This window comes from Bubalus kerabau, chromosome 1, assembly GCF_029407905.1.
Source record: "Bubalus kerabau isolate K-KA32 ecotype Philippines breed swamp buffalo chromosome 1, PCC_UOA_SB_1v2, whole genome shotgun sequence".
Lineage (NCBI taxonomy): Eukaryota > Metazoa > Chordata > Mammalia > Artiodactyla > Bovidae > Bubalus > Bubalus kerabau.
In genome coordinates, this window is record NC_073624.1 from 6,047,695 (window position 1) to 6,066,920 (window position 19,226).

Here is a 19,226-nt window from a genome sequence, read left to right on the forward strand (position 1 = left end):
CGTGGGATTCCCCAGGCAAGAATACTGTAGTGGTTAGCCATTTCCTTCTCCAGGGATCTTCCCAAACCAGGTATCAAGCCTCGGTCTCCTGCATTACAGTGGATTCTTTACTGACTGACCTACGGGTGTGTTTTAAGTTTTTGAGACAAAGTGCTATGATTTAGTCACTAGGTTGTGTCTGACTCTTAAAACCCCATGGACTGTAGATTGCCAGGCTCCTCTGTCCATGGGATTTTCCAGGCAAGAAAACTGGAGTGGGTCTCCATTTCCTTCTCCAAAAGTGCTATACATTAAATGATATATTATCAACAGTCTACACAATCCAGATCCACGTGTACAAAACAAGTAGTGGGTTGTGGGTCCCTGTGGCCGCTTGTAAGGTTAAGAAGGAAGCTTATCTCCTAAGGAGTAGAGATCCTTGATAAGATTAGAAAGGTTATCTTCCAAGGAGGTTTGGTTAGTGCAGAGTTTCTGTCTTGCCATAAAATGTGAATTTTATTTCATCATCACCAACTGGAATTTGGAAGTTTGAGCTTTTGCACAACAACTTAAGTGTTCTAGTCCCATTGAAACAAGTCCTCTAAACTGGTGCATTTTGTTCAAAATCAGCTTAAAAATTTTAATCAAGATATTCACCAACTGAAGCACACACACACAAAATCTTCTACAATAAAATGTTGTGGTTAGTGAAAAAAAAAAAATCTTGGCCTTTGCACTTTCCTGGAGAAGGAAATAGCAACCCACTCCAATATTCTTGCCTGGAGCATCCCACGGAGAGAGGAGCCTGGTGGGTTGCCGTCTACTCGGTCGCACAGAGTCGGACACGACTAAAGCGACTTAGCAGCAACAGCACTTTCCAGCAAATTACAATTACTGAAAAGTTGAAAAGGGGGAAACAATACAACGCATTTCTAAGAAGGATTAAAAAAAAAGACTTCCAGTTTTATCTGAATAAATTCATATTCTTAAACCAAATGTAAGGAAACTCAGACAGGTCACTGTTTGGCTGCACCTAAAATCTGGTGACGCGTTCAAAAGAACGAGAGATTCCCCGCCCCCCGCCTCCGTGGGTCTGCGAGTCACCAACGTCGGATCGGTGCCGTTCGGGGAAGCTGCTCTGCCCCGCAAGTATCTCTGAGCCTCCGTTTCCCCTTTCGGTGCAGTCTAAAGCCCCAGCCAGTTTCGACCACAGCCTCACTTCCGGCATCCGCCCAGACAGCCTCGGGCTAAACGAGAAGACACCGCCCCCACACCATCCGCGCGTGCGCACACGCCGGCAGCCCCCACCCCCGAGCCACAAAGGCTCCGCCCCCGCGCGCTCACGCACGCGCACTTCTCGGGAGGCCCCGCCCTCCCCCCGGGCGGCCCCGTCCCCTGGGTTGCCCCGGCGGCCCTTCCGCCAGCCCGGCGCCTGGGCTTGTGGGCGGGGCTTGCGGGCCGCGACGGGCGGGGGTGGCGGGGTAACCCGGAGGAGGGCGGGGCTTGTGGGCCTCGGCGGGCGGGGCTTGCGGGCTGAGTCCGGAGGGCCGGGCCCGCGGGCTCCGCGGCCGCGCTGGGCTTCTGGCGCTGGCGGAGGCGCCATGCAGGCCGACCCGACGCCGGAGCGCAGCAGCCGGGTCCTGACGCCAGAGCCGGAACCGGACCCGGGCTCAGAGTCGGTCCTCGATCCTGAGCAGGATGCGCGGGCGGCTCTGGCCGAGTTCGCGGCGCTGCACGGCCCGGCGCTGCGTGCGTCGGGAGTCCCAGAGCGGTACTGGGGCCGCCTCCTGCACAAGCTGGAGCACGAGGTGCGGGTCGGGGCGCCGCGCGGGGAGGCCCGGGGTGCAGAGCGGGCCCGGAGCGCCCCCGGGAAAGCCGGGGTGCGGGCCCTCGCGGCGCGCACGCAGCGTCCCGGGCGCGCCGCCGGGGTGGGTGGCTCTGGACTTGTCTACCTGGGAGGGTGTGGTCAGCGGGCCGCCTCCGGGCCGAGAACTGCTCGGGTGGGGCGGCCAGGGTCCCCCCTCCCGGAGGACTCGAGAGGCTAGGGGAGCGCGCTGGGGGAAGTTGGCGGCGTGGAGATGGGAGGGAACGCGCGTCCCCGGGCGGGCTTGGGTGAGACGCGCACGGGGAGAGTCGGGGGCCGGCGTGGATGGACGACGCAGGAGATGCACGGATCCGGAGATTTGAGCATGGCTTGATCCCCAAACGCCTTAAACTTTCACTTCCGTGGCGGTTTGGGGCCTAAGAGCGGCGGCCGGACCCTCTACCTGTGGCCCCGGTCTTGCCAACACTTGGGGCTAGGCCAGGGCTGCGGCGAGAACTGGAACTAAAATGAACTTTGGCTTCCGTTGTGCGTGCCAGGCCCTGGGCTGCGTCCTCCACAATCCGAGCCCAAAGCAGCCCTGTGAGGATTAGGATCCATCACCCCTTTCCTGCAGTTGAGAAGACTGAGGCTCGGAGAGAGGAAGTGACCCTCCTAAGGTCTGTCCGACCTCAGAACTAAAAGCTATCTTCATAGAATTCTATCGTGTTCCTTCATTTGATTTGAGCCCCAGCTCACTGTCATCTTGCTGATTAAGGAAAACTGAGGCTGTGGGAGGCAGAGACGGCATCTAAACAAAAATGAAAAGAGCTCGGAGACTACTCGGGCAGTCCAGACTCCACGCTTCCAGTGCAGGGGGCAGGGGTTCAATCCCACAACCGAAAATTTAAAAAAAAAAAATTCTTTTTAAGAGCCCGGATGCTTCGAGGGTCTCCGTTGTAGGGACAGCTCCTTTCTGTTGGCCTGTGCTCTAGCCTCTACCTCCGAAGGGTCTCTCCAGGGTCCTAGCTGAGGGGTCAGCCCTGGGTTTTGGTGGTTTGCCCAGATGCTGAAGCCAGAGCACATTCACGGGCCCCTGTTGGGACCTTCTGAGCTGGAGCCAGGCCCTTTCCGGGCTGCTTCCTGGGTCAAGACAGACTGAGCCGTGCAAGTGGTGAATTGGGACCCCAGAGGCAGCTGGGTGAACCCCACCCTCTCAGCCAGACTCTGAATTTCTGACATGGGGATGGGAGGTTGGACCAAGTACCTTTCTGTTCAAAACAAGGGTAGGTGCCATAAAAAAGATACAGTGTTATTGGCACCTGCCTTTTGTAACAGTGAATTTCTTTCCCCCTCAAGCCCACCCTCCATTTGCCAGCATTTCCCAAGCACTTGCCCTAGTCCCACGCCTCTGCGGTGCAGGAGGGGACCGCAGCAGTTTGGTAGGATAAAATGGTCTTCTGGTGCTGGGTGAATGGATCACGAGGTGGAAACACCCCAGCCCTGGCCCTGCCAGCCTCCGTGGGTAGTGAAGTCGCTCATGCAAGTCACTTGCCCTGTGGGCAGCAAAGTCACTCATGTGCGTCACTTGCCCGTCTTGAGTCCAAGTCCAGGAAACATGGCCCAAGCTCCCACGGTCTTGGTGGAGTCTGGGTGCAGAGGTGTGCCCGGCATGTAGTCACTGGAGTGTAATGTCCCCTCCATCCTGGCCACCATTGCTCTGCTCAGGGGCACCCAGTACTTTTCCATGGCCCTCCCTTGCTGGGGTGACGGGCAGACCTGTGAGTCACCACTTTGCCAGACCCAGACCTGCAGCCCTCGTTCTGACAGACCTGCTGCTGGGGGCCCAGGTGTGGGGGAGGATGTTTGCTGGCAGAACACGCACCTGCTGACCGAGGAGGGGGGGGCCCCTCCTGCCCGCCCTGGCTTGGAAACCAGGGGGAGTGTTTTGAAATAAATTTCAGCTCTTTCTGGCCGGGAACTTCCTGGCTGCAAAACCACTCCCCTCCCCTACCTCAGTAGGGACTCCTCCAGACCCTCTGTGAAGGGATGGTGGTCACAGGGATGGTGTCACAGCTGGGAGAGGGCAGGCCCTACACTGCCCCCTCCCCCTTGTCAGGTTTGGGCGTGGAGGGATGGAGATTTGGGGTTCTGGGTTGGACTCCAGCCTCTGAGCTGTTCTCTTCTAAACTTCAAACCAGAGAAAGGGTTGTGGCTTCCCCCGCCTCCAGGCTTTCTGGGGGGCTGGGGGTTCAAGACTCCATCCCAGAAAGTGCCCTAGCTCCCCTGGGATGCACCTGACCGGCTCCACAACCCTTCCTGCCCCAGCTACTCTGCCTGGAGTCCTCACACCACCACCTGATGGCCTTCCTGGGACTTTCCTGGTGGCCCCGTGTCTTAAGACTTCCCGCTCCCAATGCAGGGGGCCCAGGTTTGATCCCTGGTCAGAGAACTAGAGCCCAGAGTCTGCAACTATAAGATTCCACATCAGAGACCTGGAGCAGCCAAATCAGTTAATCTTCTGCTTCCTTCACCACTCACTTCAGAGGACGGCGCCCCTGCAGGGGTTATCTTGGCCTCTCAGATGGCCCCTTCTGGCTCTCTGTCGTCAACTCCCAGGGTGGTCATGCGTCACTCATCCTCACACTCCCAAGTGCCTGTCCTGCCCAGCATATCAGCGCTGCTCGTGCCTGAATGGATGGCTTATTGCCAGCTGCTGAGATGAGTGTGTCTTCTTTTTAGTGGAGTTGTGGGAAATCCATTTTAGGGGCAGCTGGTCTTTGTTGAGTCCCTCTGTGCGCAGTTTGATTTGCTGTGTTGCTCTCAGCTCCCCTGGAAGGTGGCTGATGTCCCTTCGCTGCTGAGAGACTAGGCTCAGAAGTGTCATGGTGGCAAGTGCTTACAGAGAAGCTTTTATGCTCTCTGTGTGTGTTAATCAGCTAACCCTCCCAACAAGTCACAGGTAGATCCTAATATTCCCATTGTATGGATGGGGAAACTGAGGCATGGAATGGCTCAGTGACCTGCCAACTTGTGGCAGACACAGGGTCTTGAGTGTGGCCATGTGGAGACCGACTGGCTTGCCCCCTTCACCAGCTGCAAGTGGCTTGCGGTTGCCAGGGAAACAAGGAAACCCAGACCCTTTCCTTTTGTCCCATCGTGGCCCAGGACCCCAGGAGACCAGCCCCAGGCCCTGCTTGATGCAGACCTGGGCAGGTGTGGCTGAAGGGCGCTCTTGAGCACCGCACCCCCCCCACCCCCTCGCCCCTGTTTCCTTCCGAATCTCCTCCGCTGCCCTGGCGTCCGGTTGGTGGTTCTGGTGAGAACAAAGCTGAGCTGAAGTCCCTGGCCCGCCACGATCCTGCCTCTTCCAGGCATTGTGAGCAGAGCCCCCCCCTCCACCTTCTGGGCCGCATTTTCCCTGTGAAGCAGGAGCCCAGACTGGCTGCCACTGGGAGGTGTATGCGGGCGGTCCCTCCCCCAGGCGCGGGTCCCACAGGCTGGGGCACCCCGATAACGGTGCCCGTGTTGGCGGGGGAGGTGAGGACCTTGTTCCCACTGATTGGGAACCTGTCTCCTGGGTGTAAGATGAGCAGCTGGACAGTAAAGAGGCCCTGTCCTCCTCGGGGCTCAGTTCATCCCAGAGGCCAGGGTGTGGCGGAAGGAATGGGGCAGGAACGGGGTGTCCTGCCAACGCCCCCCTGCCTCTGGCCCCCAGGTTTTCGATGCTGGGGAGATGTTCGGGATCATGCAGGTGGAGGAAGCTGAAGAGGAGGAGAGTGAGGACGAGGTGGCCCAGGAAGCGCGCAAGAAGCCCAACCCCGGCGGCGAGCTCTGCTACAAGGTCATCGTGACCAACGAGAACGGGCTCCAGGCGGCCGACCCCAACAGGTAAGGAGCTGAGGGCGGGACCCTCTCATCCGCGCCACGGCTCCCTCTTGAAGGATGTCACCCCGGCCATCGCCCCCGGGAGAAGCAGTTCTTGCAAGCGCTCTTGCTCCTCCGGGCCAGGCCACTGGCCACTTAAGCTGGCCTGAGACGAGGTGCGTGGTGGCTGCCGTGTTTCCAGCTGGACTTCAGGGCCCTATTGGCCCCGACACTGATGATGTTCCTTGTTCGCCGTGTTTCGTACCGTCTGCAGAGTGGCCTCCCCCCAGGTGCCTCTTAACCTGTCCCAGCGGTCCCACTGACCACATGTGGCGAGGTCCCATCTTGCTAGTGAGGACCCTGTGGGAACGGGCTCACCCAGGATCGCACAGCTGGTCACAGGTGTGGGTGTCATCCCAGGGCCGTCTTAACTCGTGAGCCTGGGCTTTTCCAGGGACCCACCCTCCCAGCCCCCGGGCCTCCCCACTGGTCTTGCTGAATCAGGTCTCTGTGTAGGAGCCCTGAACTTCACATCAGTGAATGTGAGCAGCGTGGCCTAGTTGATTCCTCGAGTTGGGACTCGGGGTTGGGGGGGCAGAGGTGAGCCTGGGCCTTGCACGGGGCCCCAGGGCAGAAAGGCCAGGGCTAGGACTGGATCCCAGGCTTCCTGCCTTCCAGGGGCCAGAGGGACTGTCCTCGGCCAGGACAGGAGTAACTTTATTGAAACCCTGGGCAGGGTGGTGGGGGAGGAACTCGCCAGCATCTGCGGGTCCCTGGGCATCTGTGTCCGTAGCTCTTCCTGCTTTCCCAGCTCCTTCACTGGCCCCTGGTAGGGTGGGAGGGGCCACACATGTAATTAGAGCAGCCGGGCATCACCACCCACGTGTTCTCTTTCTCAGAAACTCATTAAGTTCAGTACAGCAGACCTGTGCGTGTGCCCACTCCATTCCCACCTGTGCCGGCCGTGGAACTCAGGCCCAGCGGCCTCCTCAAGGGGCTCCCTGCCTCCCTGCCCCCTCCACTCACACCAGCAGGCAGGTCTGGGGACGGACGGGCATGGTGTTGAGGTTGGGAGCACAGCTCCGGGCCCTGTCTGCCTTCGGACCTTTGTGAGTCTCTCCCAGTGGTCAGGCCCAGCCTCTGTCCGTTCCCACACCCACCGTGTCTGGCAGCCCCTGTGTGTGTCTGCCCGGGTCACCCCCCAGGTGCTCCTGGTTCCATGCACGAGGGCAGAAGTAAGTCTTCGTTTGTTTCAGGATGTGCTAACAGAAAGTGTGAGCGCAGCGAGCTGGCCCCCGACCGCAGGACTGGAGTCTTTGCTGTTCCTTTTGCTTTAGTGGGGTGGGGGGACCAGAGCTGCATCCCCAGCAGGCAGAACCCTGTGCATTGGGGAGTCCACGTCCAGCCAGGCTGGGGTGGTGTCGGGCAGCCTGACTGGTGGGCTGGGGGCAGGCAGGGCCTCGGGCCTACAGGGGAACTCCTCGCCCTCCAACAAGGTGGTGTGGGAGCCACGTAGCCGGCCCAGGAGACTCGACTGGGTGGGCTTCCTGTCTGGACACATGAGGACTTGAAGTCTCTCCCGCACAAGGCCTTGGCACCTCCTGAGCAATGCCCAGAGGTCCCGGGTGAGCACAAGCAAGTGAACTCTGAGTGGGGCTTCTTTGCGCATCGGCCTGCAGGTAGCGAGGTGGGGGGCATGGCCCGCTTTCTAGCAGCTCAGAATCTAGCCAAGGACACTTGATGTTCACCGTGATCACTGTAATAGTCAATCCCTCAACGCACGAGGACCCGATGGAGGCGGCCGGCTGTTTGTCTCATTTGTTCCTCACGGCAGCCCCACGACAGGGTGGGTAGGGATGTGTTGCCCTGTTTGAGAAACTGAAAGAGGGGTGGGAGTTTCCCAGAATGAAACAGCGGGCAGAGCCAGACCCCCACCCAGGCCCGGTGCCGGGTCCAGGCCACAGCCCCGGCCTCTTCCTTGAGGGGCTGCCCTTCTGCTGGCCCTCGCCCAGCCCCCTTTCTTGCCTGCCCGTGTGGTAGCCTCACCCACCCCCCTGTGGCCTGTGCCCGCAGCATCTTCCTCATCGACCACGCCTGGACGTGCCGCGTGACGCACGCCCGCCAGCAGCTGCAGCAGGTGCCGGGGCTCCTGCACCGCATGGCCAACCTGATGGGCGTTGAGTTCCACGGCGAGCTGCCCAGCGCGGAGGCCGTGGACCTGGTGCTAGAGGAAATGTGGAAGTTCAACCAGACCTACCAGCTGGCCCACGGGGTGAGCGGGCAGCCGGGCCCCAGGGGAGGCAGATGGGCCTGCGCCACCTCATGCTATCGGGGCTGGCGGGAGATGGTCCCCTGACCCCACAAGTGAGCAGACTCCCCTTCTCGTGGCCAGTGGGAGCTGCCCTGGTTCCCTGCGACTTCATCGTGGGCCTGTTACTCTTCACCCTGGGCCAGCCAGTGCTGGAGACCCAGGTATCCATGTGGCCTTGGACACAGCCTTGTCCCAGAGCCCTAGACGTGAGCCCAGTGACCTGGCTGTCTCTTTCCCAGTGCCTGCTGGTTCCAGCACACTCTTAAATACACTTAGTAATTTCTTCCTGCCTTCAGGAGTAGAGTGCAGTCCCTTCAGCATGCTCTGAGGCTTACATCACTCCCCAGCACACCCCCAGACCCACCTTCATGCACCAGCCCCCTGCTACTTTCAGCCTGGGAAAAGACAAAAGTTGTTTCTCATGATCGCAGCTGTCACCTCCTCCAGGAAGCCTTCCCTGGACTCCCCGTCCTCCCCCTGGCGCGCACACAAAACCAAGCACCCCCATGTGGCTGCTAGGCTAAGTGCCTGCTTTACACGTACCTTTACCCCACCCGTGATCACACAGCAGTCCCCTGGCCCAGCAGCCTTGTGTTCAGGGGGCTGGAGGCATGCCTGGTAGGTGTCCCAGGCCCTGAGAGTCGAGTGTAGACGGGCTGGCGGCCGGTGTTCGGGTCGTGAACGCCAGGAAAGGTGCGGGGACTGGAGGACCTGTGGGTGAGGGTGGTGTGTGCTCCACCCGCAGACGGCCGAGGAGAAAGTGCCCGTGTGGTACATCATGGACGAGTTCGGGTCGCGCATCCAGCATGCGGACGTGCCCAGCTTCGCCACCGCCCCCTTCTTCTACATGCCCCAGCAGGTGGCCTACACGCTGCTGTGGCCCCTGCGGGACCTGGACACGGGCGGTAAGTGGGGCCCCGCCACCCCCCGAGGAAGGGCCGGCCGCTCTCCTACCGCCCCGCTGACAGCCCACGTGTCCTGGTGCAGAGGAGGTGACCCGGGACTTTGCCTACGGAGAGGCCGACCCGCTGATCCGGAGGTGCATGCTGCTGCCCTGGGCCCCCACCAACCTGCTGGACCTCAGTTCCTCCACGCCCGAGCCGCCCGCCGAGCACTACCAGGTGGGACCTTGGCCCTGACCCCCTGGGCCTGTTTGCCCGGTGGCTTCTGGAACGTCCTCCACCAGGTCACCAAATATGGCCAAGCCTCAGCTGGCTGCCGTGGGTGGTAGAGAGGAGTCTGGGAGTGTCTGCGAGACAAGGGGCTCAGAGCTCGGCAAGTGAACATGAGCTGCGTGTGGCCACACCGCTTGGCATCAGCTCAGCCCAGAGCCCAGGGTTGCAATGCTGGGAACTGTCCTTCCGGAGGGTGGGGTGGAGCTGGTGGACGGCAGGGGGCATGCAATACTGCTGCTCCTCATTATGGGGTCTGGGGTGGGAGCCGTGCAGCTGGGCTGTGAATCCCGGCTCGGGACCATTCCCTTGTCTCCTGACACCTCCCTCACCAGGGGTGTGAGGACACTGTTTACACACGGCATGGTATGTTTTCATGGTGCACAGTAGGCCCACAAATGGTCATCACGAGCATCGTAGCTGCGGATTACAGTCCGTTGTCTGGGACCCACTCAGAGGGTCAGGCTGGTGGGCAGTTCATGAAGGGCCCGGTCCGTGGGGCAGGCCAGCATAGGGACCCAGGGTTGGTACAGCCGGGGGCGGGGCGGCAAGTGGAGCCGGTGGGAGCAGAACCAGGCAGAGCTGAGCGGGAATTAACACCCCAGCCCCTTCTCCTCCTCCCCGCCTCTCATCTCCAGCCACTGCTTCTCATCCACTAGTCCCAGTGAGAAACCGAGGGATGCACGAGCCTCTGCTTAGCACTTTATGGGCATGCTCAACTATAACCCTTACAGTAGGATCTCTAGTCCTGTTGTATCTTGTGTAATGGGGGTGAGGAAACTGATGCACAGAGAAATTAAGTAACTTGTCAAAGGCCACACGGCTGGCCGAAGAGCTGGAGTCCACACCCAGAGGGGCCTGGTGACTTGTGGGCCGAGGCTCTAGCCTTTCCGCAGCATGTTGACGTTTCTCTGCCCCGCACCAGTCCTTCAGATGCTCACCGAGCACCCCAGAGGATGGTGAAAGGAGGAAACGAGCCAACCCCGCGTTGACGAGTGGGCAGCGTGCCTGGTGTTAGCTGTCCTGTGCTTCTCTGACCGGGAGGCCTGGGCCGGCGTGCTGGGCCTGTTGGCACTTTTCCCTGTGAATTTAAGCCAGTGGTGATTGAGCCCTGTCAGAAACCCAGTGATCACCCTTCTTAATTCAGAGGTGTATTTCAGAGCCTCGTAGAGTGCCTGCAGTTAGTAGGTGCTTATTAAACACTTGAATGAGTGCATGAACGCAGAGGCGTGGTTGATGAGTGGCTTAGAGACAAAGACTTCCTGGTCTTGAGGTTGTTAAAGGAATGTAAATTGAAATCAGTAATTTGGGGGGGTTAGGGGGAATGCCCCCCACTGGCCCAAGAAGAGGAGAAGAGTTCAGACACTGGTTTTCTTAAACATCCTGGTGATTTGTGACCCATTTGGGTCAGGCCTGTGCTCTGGGCCCTGGGGTTGCCCGTGTTAGTCAGCTAGTGCCAGATAACAGTTTGTTCCGAAACATAGCTGCTCAGAGCGGCAGACGTTTGCTATGTCTTGCTTTCTGTGGAAAGGAGGTCGGGAGCAGCTCAGCTGGGCGTTTCTGGCCCTGGCTCGCGCGTGAGCACAGTCAGGCTGTCATCTGAGGCTTGGTCGGGCTGAGGACCAGCCCCCACGTGGCACACTCAGGTCTGTGAAGGCGGCGCTGGCTGTGGCTGGGGGGCCTCTTGAGCGTCCTTGGGACATGGAGGCTGACACTCTGGGAGGAAGTGATCGGAGGGGAGACGGGAGGAGGCCACAGGTCCTTTCACGGGTTTGCAGACTCCGCTTCTTCCCGTGGGTTATAAACACATCATTCAGCCCAGCCGGCGCTCAAGGGGACATGTGTTATTAACTCTGCCATTTGAAAGGAATGTCAGAAAGTATGTGAACAGGTTTTAAACCACCACGCCGCTTAACCCTCAGAGCCTCCCCCTCCCGGACAGGCCCAGCACCTTCTGGGCTGCCTGTGACTTGGAAGAGGCGTTTAGAAGCGACAAGAAGGTTGAGAGCAGTATCTACACTGTTCTTTTGACACTGAACAAGCTGTTCAGGACCTGAGGGACCTCGAGCCCCAGAATTCTGGGGCAGGAGTGATCAGAGGGCTCTGGGCACCCCAGCACCCGTGGGGCTCTACCTGAGCCCAGGTGTGCCCCCCGGGATCACAGAAGCCTGGTGTGCAGCGGGGAGGAGGCCTGTGCTCAGTTGCTCCCTTTCTTGAAGGTCTGTTTCTACCTCCTGCGTTTCCTTTCTAGGCCATACTGGAGGAGAACAAGGAGAAGCTGCCCCTGGCCATCAGCCCTGCAGGGTACCCCTGCGACCACGTCTTCAAGTGCGTAACCCGCCCACACCCCCAGACTGTGACGAGACTTCTCCTCGCTGCCTTTCCTCACGCACTCCCCAGACTCCTGGGACATCCCCCATGCAGGCTGCCGCCTCCGGGCAGCACAGCAGTGACGGGATCTCCAGGGGTGGGGTCTCAGGGTCACAGAGAGACGCCTGAGAAGGGAGGGTGAGCCGGGAGCCAGCCCATGCTGGGCACCCAGACGGCCAGGAGGGGTCGCTCCCAGATGTCTGCAGCTGTGGACTGGCAGCTTACGTCAGGCCAGGTAGGCCTGCGAGCCCAGGGTGAAAGTAGACAGTCTATTTTACAGGCGAGGAAATGGAGGTGCAGAGGGATGCCCCCACAGATAACAGAGCCACCTTGGGGCAGCATGGCCTCCGTCTCCAGGGGGTCCCCTCCGTCTGGCTGCCCAAACCTCCTCACTCTGTCCCTTCCCCCCAGGCCCTGGGGGTTTCCTCCTGTCTGGCCATCCTCCCCTTCCCCGAGGCCACCGCCCAACACCCCTCCGCTTCCTCTGGTCGGAGGCTGCACCGAGGCCCCGTAGCCTCGTCCCCAGCGATGACTGGCCATGAGCTAGATGCCTCTTGCTGGCCACGCCTCTCTCCCCACGCCTGGATCACTGTCCAGGTGGGGTCCTGTCTCCCTCCCGCCCTCACTTGCAGCCCCGTCACTTTCAAAGTGTAACCACATCTACCGCCCCTGGCAGACACGCACCCAGGCCTCCCCATCCTCTCCCCTGCCCAGGGCCAGGGCTGGTGCCAGCATGGAATGAGGCCCAGGGGCGCCGGCTCGCTTCTCTGAGGGCACCCCTCTTTAAGTATGTCTGCCCGCCCTGTTTGCATGTGGGAGGAACAAGCCCGGGTCGGTGAAACACTGGGGTTGTCCTGTTTCATCCTCAGGATGAACATGAGGCAGTGGGCCCTGGGGTCCCATCTCACAAGTGGGGGATCCGGGGTTGCCAGGGTCCGAGGGCCCCACCACTGGATGGATGTGCAGACAGTGTGACCGCAGTCCCTCCCCCGCAGGGTCTACACGGACATCCAGCAGGTGCTCAGCCACCTCACCCACCCGCGCTTCACCTTCACCCAGAGCGAGGCGGAAGCCGATGTCCTCTACAACTTCTCGCACTTCAAGGACTACAGGTGAGCCACCTCCCAGCCCAGGGGCCCGCCCACCCGCCCCCGGAAGCCACCGCCTCCCCTGACCCGTGGCGCCTGCCTGGGCCCCGCAGGAGGCTGAGCCAGGAGAGGCCCAACGTGCTGCTGAACCAGTTCCCCTGCGAGAACCTGCTAACAGTGAAGGACTGCCTGGCCTCCATCGCGCGCCGGGCAGGCGGCCCCGAGGGCCCAGCCTGGCTGCCCCGCACCTTCAACCTGCGTACAGAGCTGCCCCAGTTCATCAGCTACTTCCAGCAGCGGGAGAGGCGGTGAGCTCCCCCATGCGCCCCACTAGCTGAGACCCACCCCCCACCACCAACGCCCGGCAGGCTCCTGTGGCCCCCATCTCTGACCACCCTGTTCCCCTCCGCCTGGCCCGCCTCATGGCCGAGTACCTGCCACGTGCCTGTTATGGGGCTCAACGGCCCTTCCACCTAGAAGGCAGCTCCCTTGGCCTCAGCCAACTGCTGGCTCCCAAAGTCCAGCCTCTGAGGTCTCCTCTGGGACCCCTCCCTCGGCCCCCTCTGCAGCCGCAGTCCTGGGGAACGCAGCCTAGCCAACTTCTCTGCTCCCAGGGGCGAGGACAACCACTGGATCTGCAAGCCCTGGAACCTGGCCCGCAGCCTGGACACCCACATCACCAAGAACCTGCACAGCATCGTCCGGCACCGCGAGAGCTCCCCCAAGGTGGGGCCTTGGGGCGCTGGGAGGTGGGGAGGAGGCCTGCTCTCGAGGGCCAGCGAGGGTGGGTCCTGGTGGCAGCGTCGTTGCTCAGCTGGGAGGAGTCGCTGCTCGCTGCCCTTGCCATCAGGGAGGGGGCCCCCCAGGGACCACCCACAGGAGGGAGGTGGCCGGGCCAGGGAGCCCCGCAGGGCCCTGGGTGGAGGTGCTGTAGTGACGGGGGGCCAGCAGTAGGGGAGGTGAAGGACACAGGTTCTGCTCCTGGACAGACAGAGCCCTGAGAGAGACAAGTCACCAGATGACTGCTAGGGAGGTTCCCAGCCCTGGGATGGGGAGCCGGTGGACTTCGGCTGAGAATTTGTTTCCAGTTTTCAAAGCCTAAAAATCCATGGTATCTTTTCTCTCAACTAACAATGAAGAGAAAGAGCTTGTTGCAGTTTAGACACAGGTTTGAAAAGACAGGGAGATGCAGAGTACGGGGGGCAGGTACCAAGTTGGGGGCCCTCGAGCCCGGGGTTGGGGGGAGGTAGGCTCAAGAGCATGACCGCGCTCGGGTGTCCCTGGGCGTGAGCTGCAGCTGGGAAGCGGGGCTGCTCCATCCTGGCCGCCACGAGAGGAGCACCCGCAAGCCTGCTCCCGTCCTCAGGTTGTGTCCAAGTACATCGAGAGTCCCGTCTTGTTTCTCCGGGAAGACGTGGGGAGGGTCAAGTTCGACATCCGCTACATCCTGCTGCTGCGGTCGGTGAAGCCCCTGAGGTTGTTTGTCTACGATGTGTTCTGGCTGCGGTTCTCCAACCGGTAATGAAGGCTGGGTGGCAGGTGGGCGGCTGGGCCAGGGATTGGGGGGAGCTGGGCTGGGGATTGGGGGGGTGCCTCTTTTACTCTGGATGAGAACGCCCGTACCGGGGCTCCTTCTCCAGCAGGTACCCCACTGAGCCCATTTCTGGTAACCGGCAGTAACCCTGCCCAAGTCAACACCCCTCGTGTGACAGGCCCCCACCCCTGCACACCCTGTCGATGTTTAGGGGCTCGCGGGGGTCTAGTGGTGAGCCCACAGGGGCCGTGGGACCACCCTGCCCGCTCTCACCAGGGGGAGAACGGATACTCGGCCAGGGGGCTCCGAGCGCCTGCCTGCCTACCCCGCTGGGACCAGCCGCGCTCAGGACCCACTTGAGTGTCCTTCTGCTCGTTCTGCAGGCCCTTTGCCCTCAACGACCTGGACGACTATGAGAAGCATTTCACTGTCATGAACTATGACCCGGAAGTGGTGCTGAAGCAGGTGAGCCCTGGCGGGGCCTGGGGAGCCGGGTCCCTGTGGAAGCTGGTGCAGACAGGACCCCATGCCCGCCAGTGTGTCTTCGGACCGGCTGTGTACTGGTCCGGGGAGCTGCCCTGTGGGACCCGCGTCTCCTCCCACCGCTGCCCCCAGCGCTCGGAGGGGCACACGACGCTCAGCTCAGGTCGAGATAACGGGGCCCTGAGGCTTCCCTGGTTCTTGTTGCACGGCCCCCAGGGCGGGTGGCTGCTGCTGGCCTGTGACCCCGCCTGGACCCTCTGTCTTCCCCGGGCTGCCTGGGTGCCTCGAGCAACAGGCCATGGGGGCAAAGCTTCTTTGAGATGAGGGCATCAACCCCCAGCTGGCCTGCGGAGCACCTGGGGTCAGTGAGGGAGGCTGCACTGGGCAGAGGAGGGCCCAGCTCCCGGTGGAGGAAGAGAGCCTGGAGGGGTGTTGGTCCTGACTGTTCAGGGCAGATGGGAGGTAGGGCACAGCCGCTCTCCACCCTGCTCCGTACCGCCCTGCCGTGGCCCTGTGGTCCCCACTTCCAGAAAGCAGCTGCTCCTGAGCATGGGGCTATTACTTCCCAGGCACATGGTGATGCATTAGTAAACTGAACTCTGTGTATGTGTGTGAGTCACTTCATTATGTCCCTCGCTTTGTGATACACTCCCCCTGCCCACCACCCCCCGGTCTCTCCATGGAATTTTCCAGGCGAGAATACTGGAGTGGGTTGCCATGACCCAGGGATCAAACCGAGGTCTCCTGTATCACAGGCAGATTCTTTACATTCTGAGCCAGCAGGGAAGCCCTGAGCTGTGCTGGACACTCACTGTTTCGTGTGTGAGATATTGTCTGGGGGGCCCTGTGCTGTCAGAGGGGCCAGGCCATGTGCCCACCCAGCAGGGCTGCTGCTGCATGTTCCTCCTCTTGTCCAGGGCTGTGTTGGCACCTGGTCCCTAGGACCTGGACCCCTGGGATATAACTGAGGTTGTTTCTGAGGCCTGAGCGCCTTCCCTCTGTGGAGCAGGCATCATCCTGAGGGTCACGTCTCCTCTGATGCCCCTGCATGGGGGATGCGTGTCCAGCAGGGTGTGGACGCTGGGCTTACTTAGGGAGCCTGTCCTGGTCCTCTGTGGGAGGAACCTGAGCTGACGACCAGCGTGCTCAGGTGTGTGCTGGCTGCAGTCTTGGCCTGAGAAGCCCTTGCCATCTGCAGGCACTTTGAGCCGTTGCTGAGGTCAGACATGGGCCCTGCAGGGTCAGGTCCGAGTTCTGCTTCCAGTGACCATTCTGAGAGGGACATGGTGACCCATCGGCCGGCCCTTTCGGTATTCACTGCCTCACTGGAACCTCACAGCCACCTGGAAAGCAGGGCGAGGAGCACTGTCCCATTTTATAGATGGAAACACTGAGACCTTGGGAAGTAAATGTGTCCAGAGCTCAGACCCCATCTCCTGCCCCCGATTGTGCCGGCAGGGATGGAGCTGGAGAGGCTATAGGCACCTTCCTGGGGCCCCAGCGAGTGTCAGCTCTGTGTGAAGGCAGGGCAGGCCAGGCCTCTCTCGTCCCTGCCCAGAGGAGGCCCCGGGCAGAGTGTGACAGGTCCTGTGTCTGTTGTAGGTACACTACAACGAGTTCATCCCGGAGTTTGAGAAGCAGTACCCAGAATTCCCCTGGAAGAGCGTCCAGGTGAGTGCTGGCCAAGCTCGAGGGGCCAGGGCTTGCCTCGTGGGCCACGTCGGGCACTTGGGAGCCCTTCGCCTCCTCTTGGTGGTCCTGCTCCTCCACCAGAGGGGGAGGGTATGGGCGAGACCCCCCTTCTCCCCTCTGGCCCTAGTGGGGTGTCACGAGGGCTCCTTGGGGAGGGGAGGAGCCTGGCAGCGTCTTCAGGACCACCCTTGGAACAGACGCGGGCTCTGTGCATCCCAGGAATTGCACACTTTGGGGGACACAGGCTGGTCCCCCTATCCTGGAGTCAGCATCTCAGATCCTGTGCTCCCGGGCCTGGAGCAGCAGGAGCCGTGGCAGCTCTGAGGTGGGGGTACACAGGTCTGCAGGGAGTGGGTACCAGGTGAGAGGGCAGCGAGAGGCAGGCAGAGGTGGCTGCAGCCACGTCGTGAAGGACGTCGGAGGAGGTGACGTGGCCGCTTGGAGACCAGGGCTCAGGAAGGGCTGCTCTGAGGGGCTGGTCCCAGCGTCAGCCTGCAGGCCCCCTGACCCTGTCTCCCCCTCCCCCGGCCCCCAGGCTGAAATCTTCCAGGCCTTCACGGAGCTGTTCCAGGTGGCGTGTGCCAGGCCGCCCCCGCTGGGCCTCTGTGACTACCCCTCATCCCGGGCCGTGTACGCGGTTGACCTCATGTTGAAGTGGGACAGTCGTCCCGATGGTGAGGGGGCTCCCCAACCCCACCCCCATTTACCCAGAGCTGATCCTCCAGCCGCCACGCCAGCCCCCCAGGGACAGAGAGAGGGCGCTGTTGCCTCGGCCTGGTCCGCGCTGTCCCATGCCCCTTTTCTCTGATTAGCCCGGAGACCTGGATCAGAGGAGGCCCACCCTGAGGGTCCGCAGCCTGCAGGGCAGAGCACAAGGAGGAAAGGGAAGCGGGTGGCCGTGGTGTCAGGAGAGGGCTCATGAGGAAAGGCGCCCTGCATGCGAGGAGAGGGGGCCCAGGGTCCCACTGAATCAGGCATCTGAGCGGGGTGTGGTGGCTCGTGGCACTCCCGGGGTTGGAGGCAGCCCCAGTCTTCCCCCTGCCAGAGCAGGCTTCAGGCCAGGCCCCCCGGAGAAGCCTGCGGCCCCCAGCACCCCCGTCCCAGGCCCCTGCTCCTCGGAGTAAGACAGGCCATGCTTCTGTGCCACCAGGGAAGCGGGTGATGCAGCCGCAGATCCTGGAGGTGAACTTCAACCCGGACTGTGAGCGAGCCTGCAGGTACCACCCGAGCTTCTTCAACGACATTTTCAGCACCTTGTTCCTGGATGAGCCCGACGGCTGCCCCGTCACCCGCCTCCTCTAGGCACCGCTGGCCCTCCTGCGAGGGCTTGTGGGTGGATTCCAGCCTCAGTTCTCGGAGCTGCTTCTGCAAAGTGCCCCCCCACCCCCCTGTGAGCCATCGTCCCAGCCTCCCACCCTGGGGCTCGGGGGCCCCCCTCCGCTCGGTCAGGCCCCAGCCCACACGCCCCTCTCCAGCGTCTGTGCAATGGTCGGTATCAGCTCAGCCAAGGGCTTTATCTGAGAGAGCTTGGTCCCTGGGGTGTGCTTCCAGAGGTGTTTGTGAAAGGGGTTCCGGGGAGCATGATAAGGTGTTCTCAGGAAGGAGATTCCCCAGGAGTACTCGTGGGAACCCAGATGCTAACAGGAGACTGGCTGTTACCACGCTCCACCCCAGACCCTGGGACAGGCGTCCCCAGATCACCCCAGGGAGCTGGCTTCTCAGAGCCAAACTTCTTGCCCCCAGAGTCGAACCTTCACCAGCAAAACCTCCCTTGAGGCTCCAGGGCGGGAGGCCACTGCCCTTGGCTGCTGTTGCCATTCCATCCAGGCCCATGGACAGGCTACAGTGTGGTGCCAGGCCCTCCCAGCCCACTGGGCCCCACAGGGGTCCTCCTCTCATCTGAGGTTGGCTGGGACACTCTGGTGAGGGGGCTCGGGGACAGGCGGACAGCAGACACCAGGCGGTGGATGGCTGAGAAAGACAATTCCAGGGAGAACTCGGTGTTTCGGTCAGAGGCCGCCTTCCACCAGCCAGAGTCAAAAAGTGGGATTTTTGTTACTTTTTCATTTATGGGAAGAAAACGCAGAATTCTTGTTCTTCATTATGTTTCTGGAATTTTGAGTCCATTTGCAGCATAGTTTGTATAGCCACAGTGTACCCAGGCCCAGCTCACCAGACGGTGGGTCCGACTTCTGTAGGGGAGCTGCCTGCAGAGCTTTCGTGTGTGTGTGTGTGTGTGTGTGTGTGTGTTGGGGGGGGGGGGGGGCAGTGCTTGTTTCACTCTGAAGCCAAGAGTGATCCTTGTAGCAGAACTGGACTTGACCGTGCTGCCCGCCTCTGTCTGCCGGGGCGTGTCTGTCCGTCCTGTCTGTTACCCGCAAGTTCAGCCTATGTCCCGGGGAAGCATCCCTCCCTCCAGCCGAGCAGAGGTTAGAGGGCAGGATGCCTCGTCTCTGGTCTTCCCCGCAGAGAGCTGCCGTGTCCTGTCTGCTCCTGACTCGATTTGCAGTAAAGCCCGCCTTCTGTGCCTCCGCCTCCCTTTTCTCTTCGGGGCCCTGGAGCCACAGGCCTGTCTGATCTGTCAGTTGTTTCCCGCTGGGTGTCGAAGAAAACCAGAGTACCAGGAGGAGGGCTTTGAGAAGGGGCTTCCCCGGTGGCGCAGTGGGGAAGAGCTGCCTGCCAGTGCGGGAGGAACGGGAGACACAGGTTCGATCCCTGGGTCAGGAAGATCCCCTGGAGGAGGAAGTGGCAACCCGCTCCACTCTTATTGCCTGGGAGATCCCATAGACAGAGAACCCTGCTGGGCTACAGTCCGTGGGGTCACAGAGTCAGACATGATTGAGTATACACAAACATCCTTTGAAAAACAGAAGTAATGAGGTGGTGTTTAGGTCTCCAAGTCCCCGTCAGTCTGTTTGGGCTTGGGTGC

The 19,226-nt window shown here is 61.1% G+C and overlaps 1 protein-coding gene across 2 annotated transcripts; it reads left to right on the plus strand.

Moving 5' to 3' along the window:
• Window positions 1-1,492: 1,492 nt before the first annotated feature.
• TTLL12 (tubulin tyrosine ligase like 12) lies at window positions 1,493-18,825 on the plus strand. Of its 2 annotated transcripts, XM_055565977.1 has the most exons (15): window positions 1,653-1,787; window positions 2,341-2,460; window positions 5,499-5,671; window positions 7,721-7,919; window positions 8,704-8,863; window positions 8,946-9,079; window positions 11,382-11,458; window positions 12,496-12,612; window positions 12,702-12,896; window positions 13,203-13,314; window positions 13,955-14,106; window positions 14,506-14,587; window positions 16,208-16,276; window positions 16,833-16,971; window positions 17,448-18,825. In XM_055565977.1, the coding sequence occupies exons 3-15, from the start codon at window positions 5,517-5,519 to the stop codon at window positions 17,597-17,599; spliced, it is 1,743 nt and encodes a 580-aa protein (XP_055421952.1). In that variant the 5' UTR covers window positions 1,653-1,787; window positions 2,341-2,460; window positions 5,499-5,516; the 3' UTR covers window positions 17,600-18,825. The 2 variants fall into 2 exon arrangements, with proteins under 2 accessions (XP_055421949.1, XP_055421952.1); XM_055565974.1 differs by lacking the exon at window positions 2,341-2,460 and having other exon boundaries at window positions 1,493-1,787.
• Window positions 18,826-19,226: the final 401 nt, after the last annotated feature.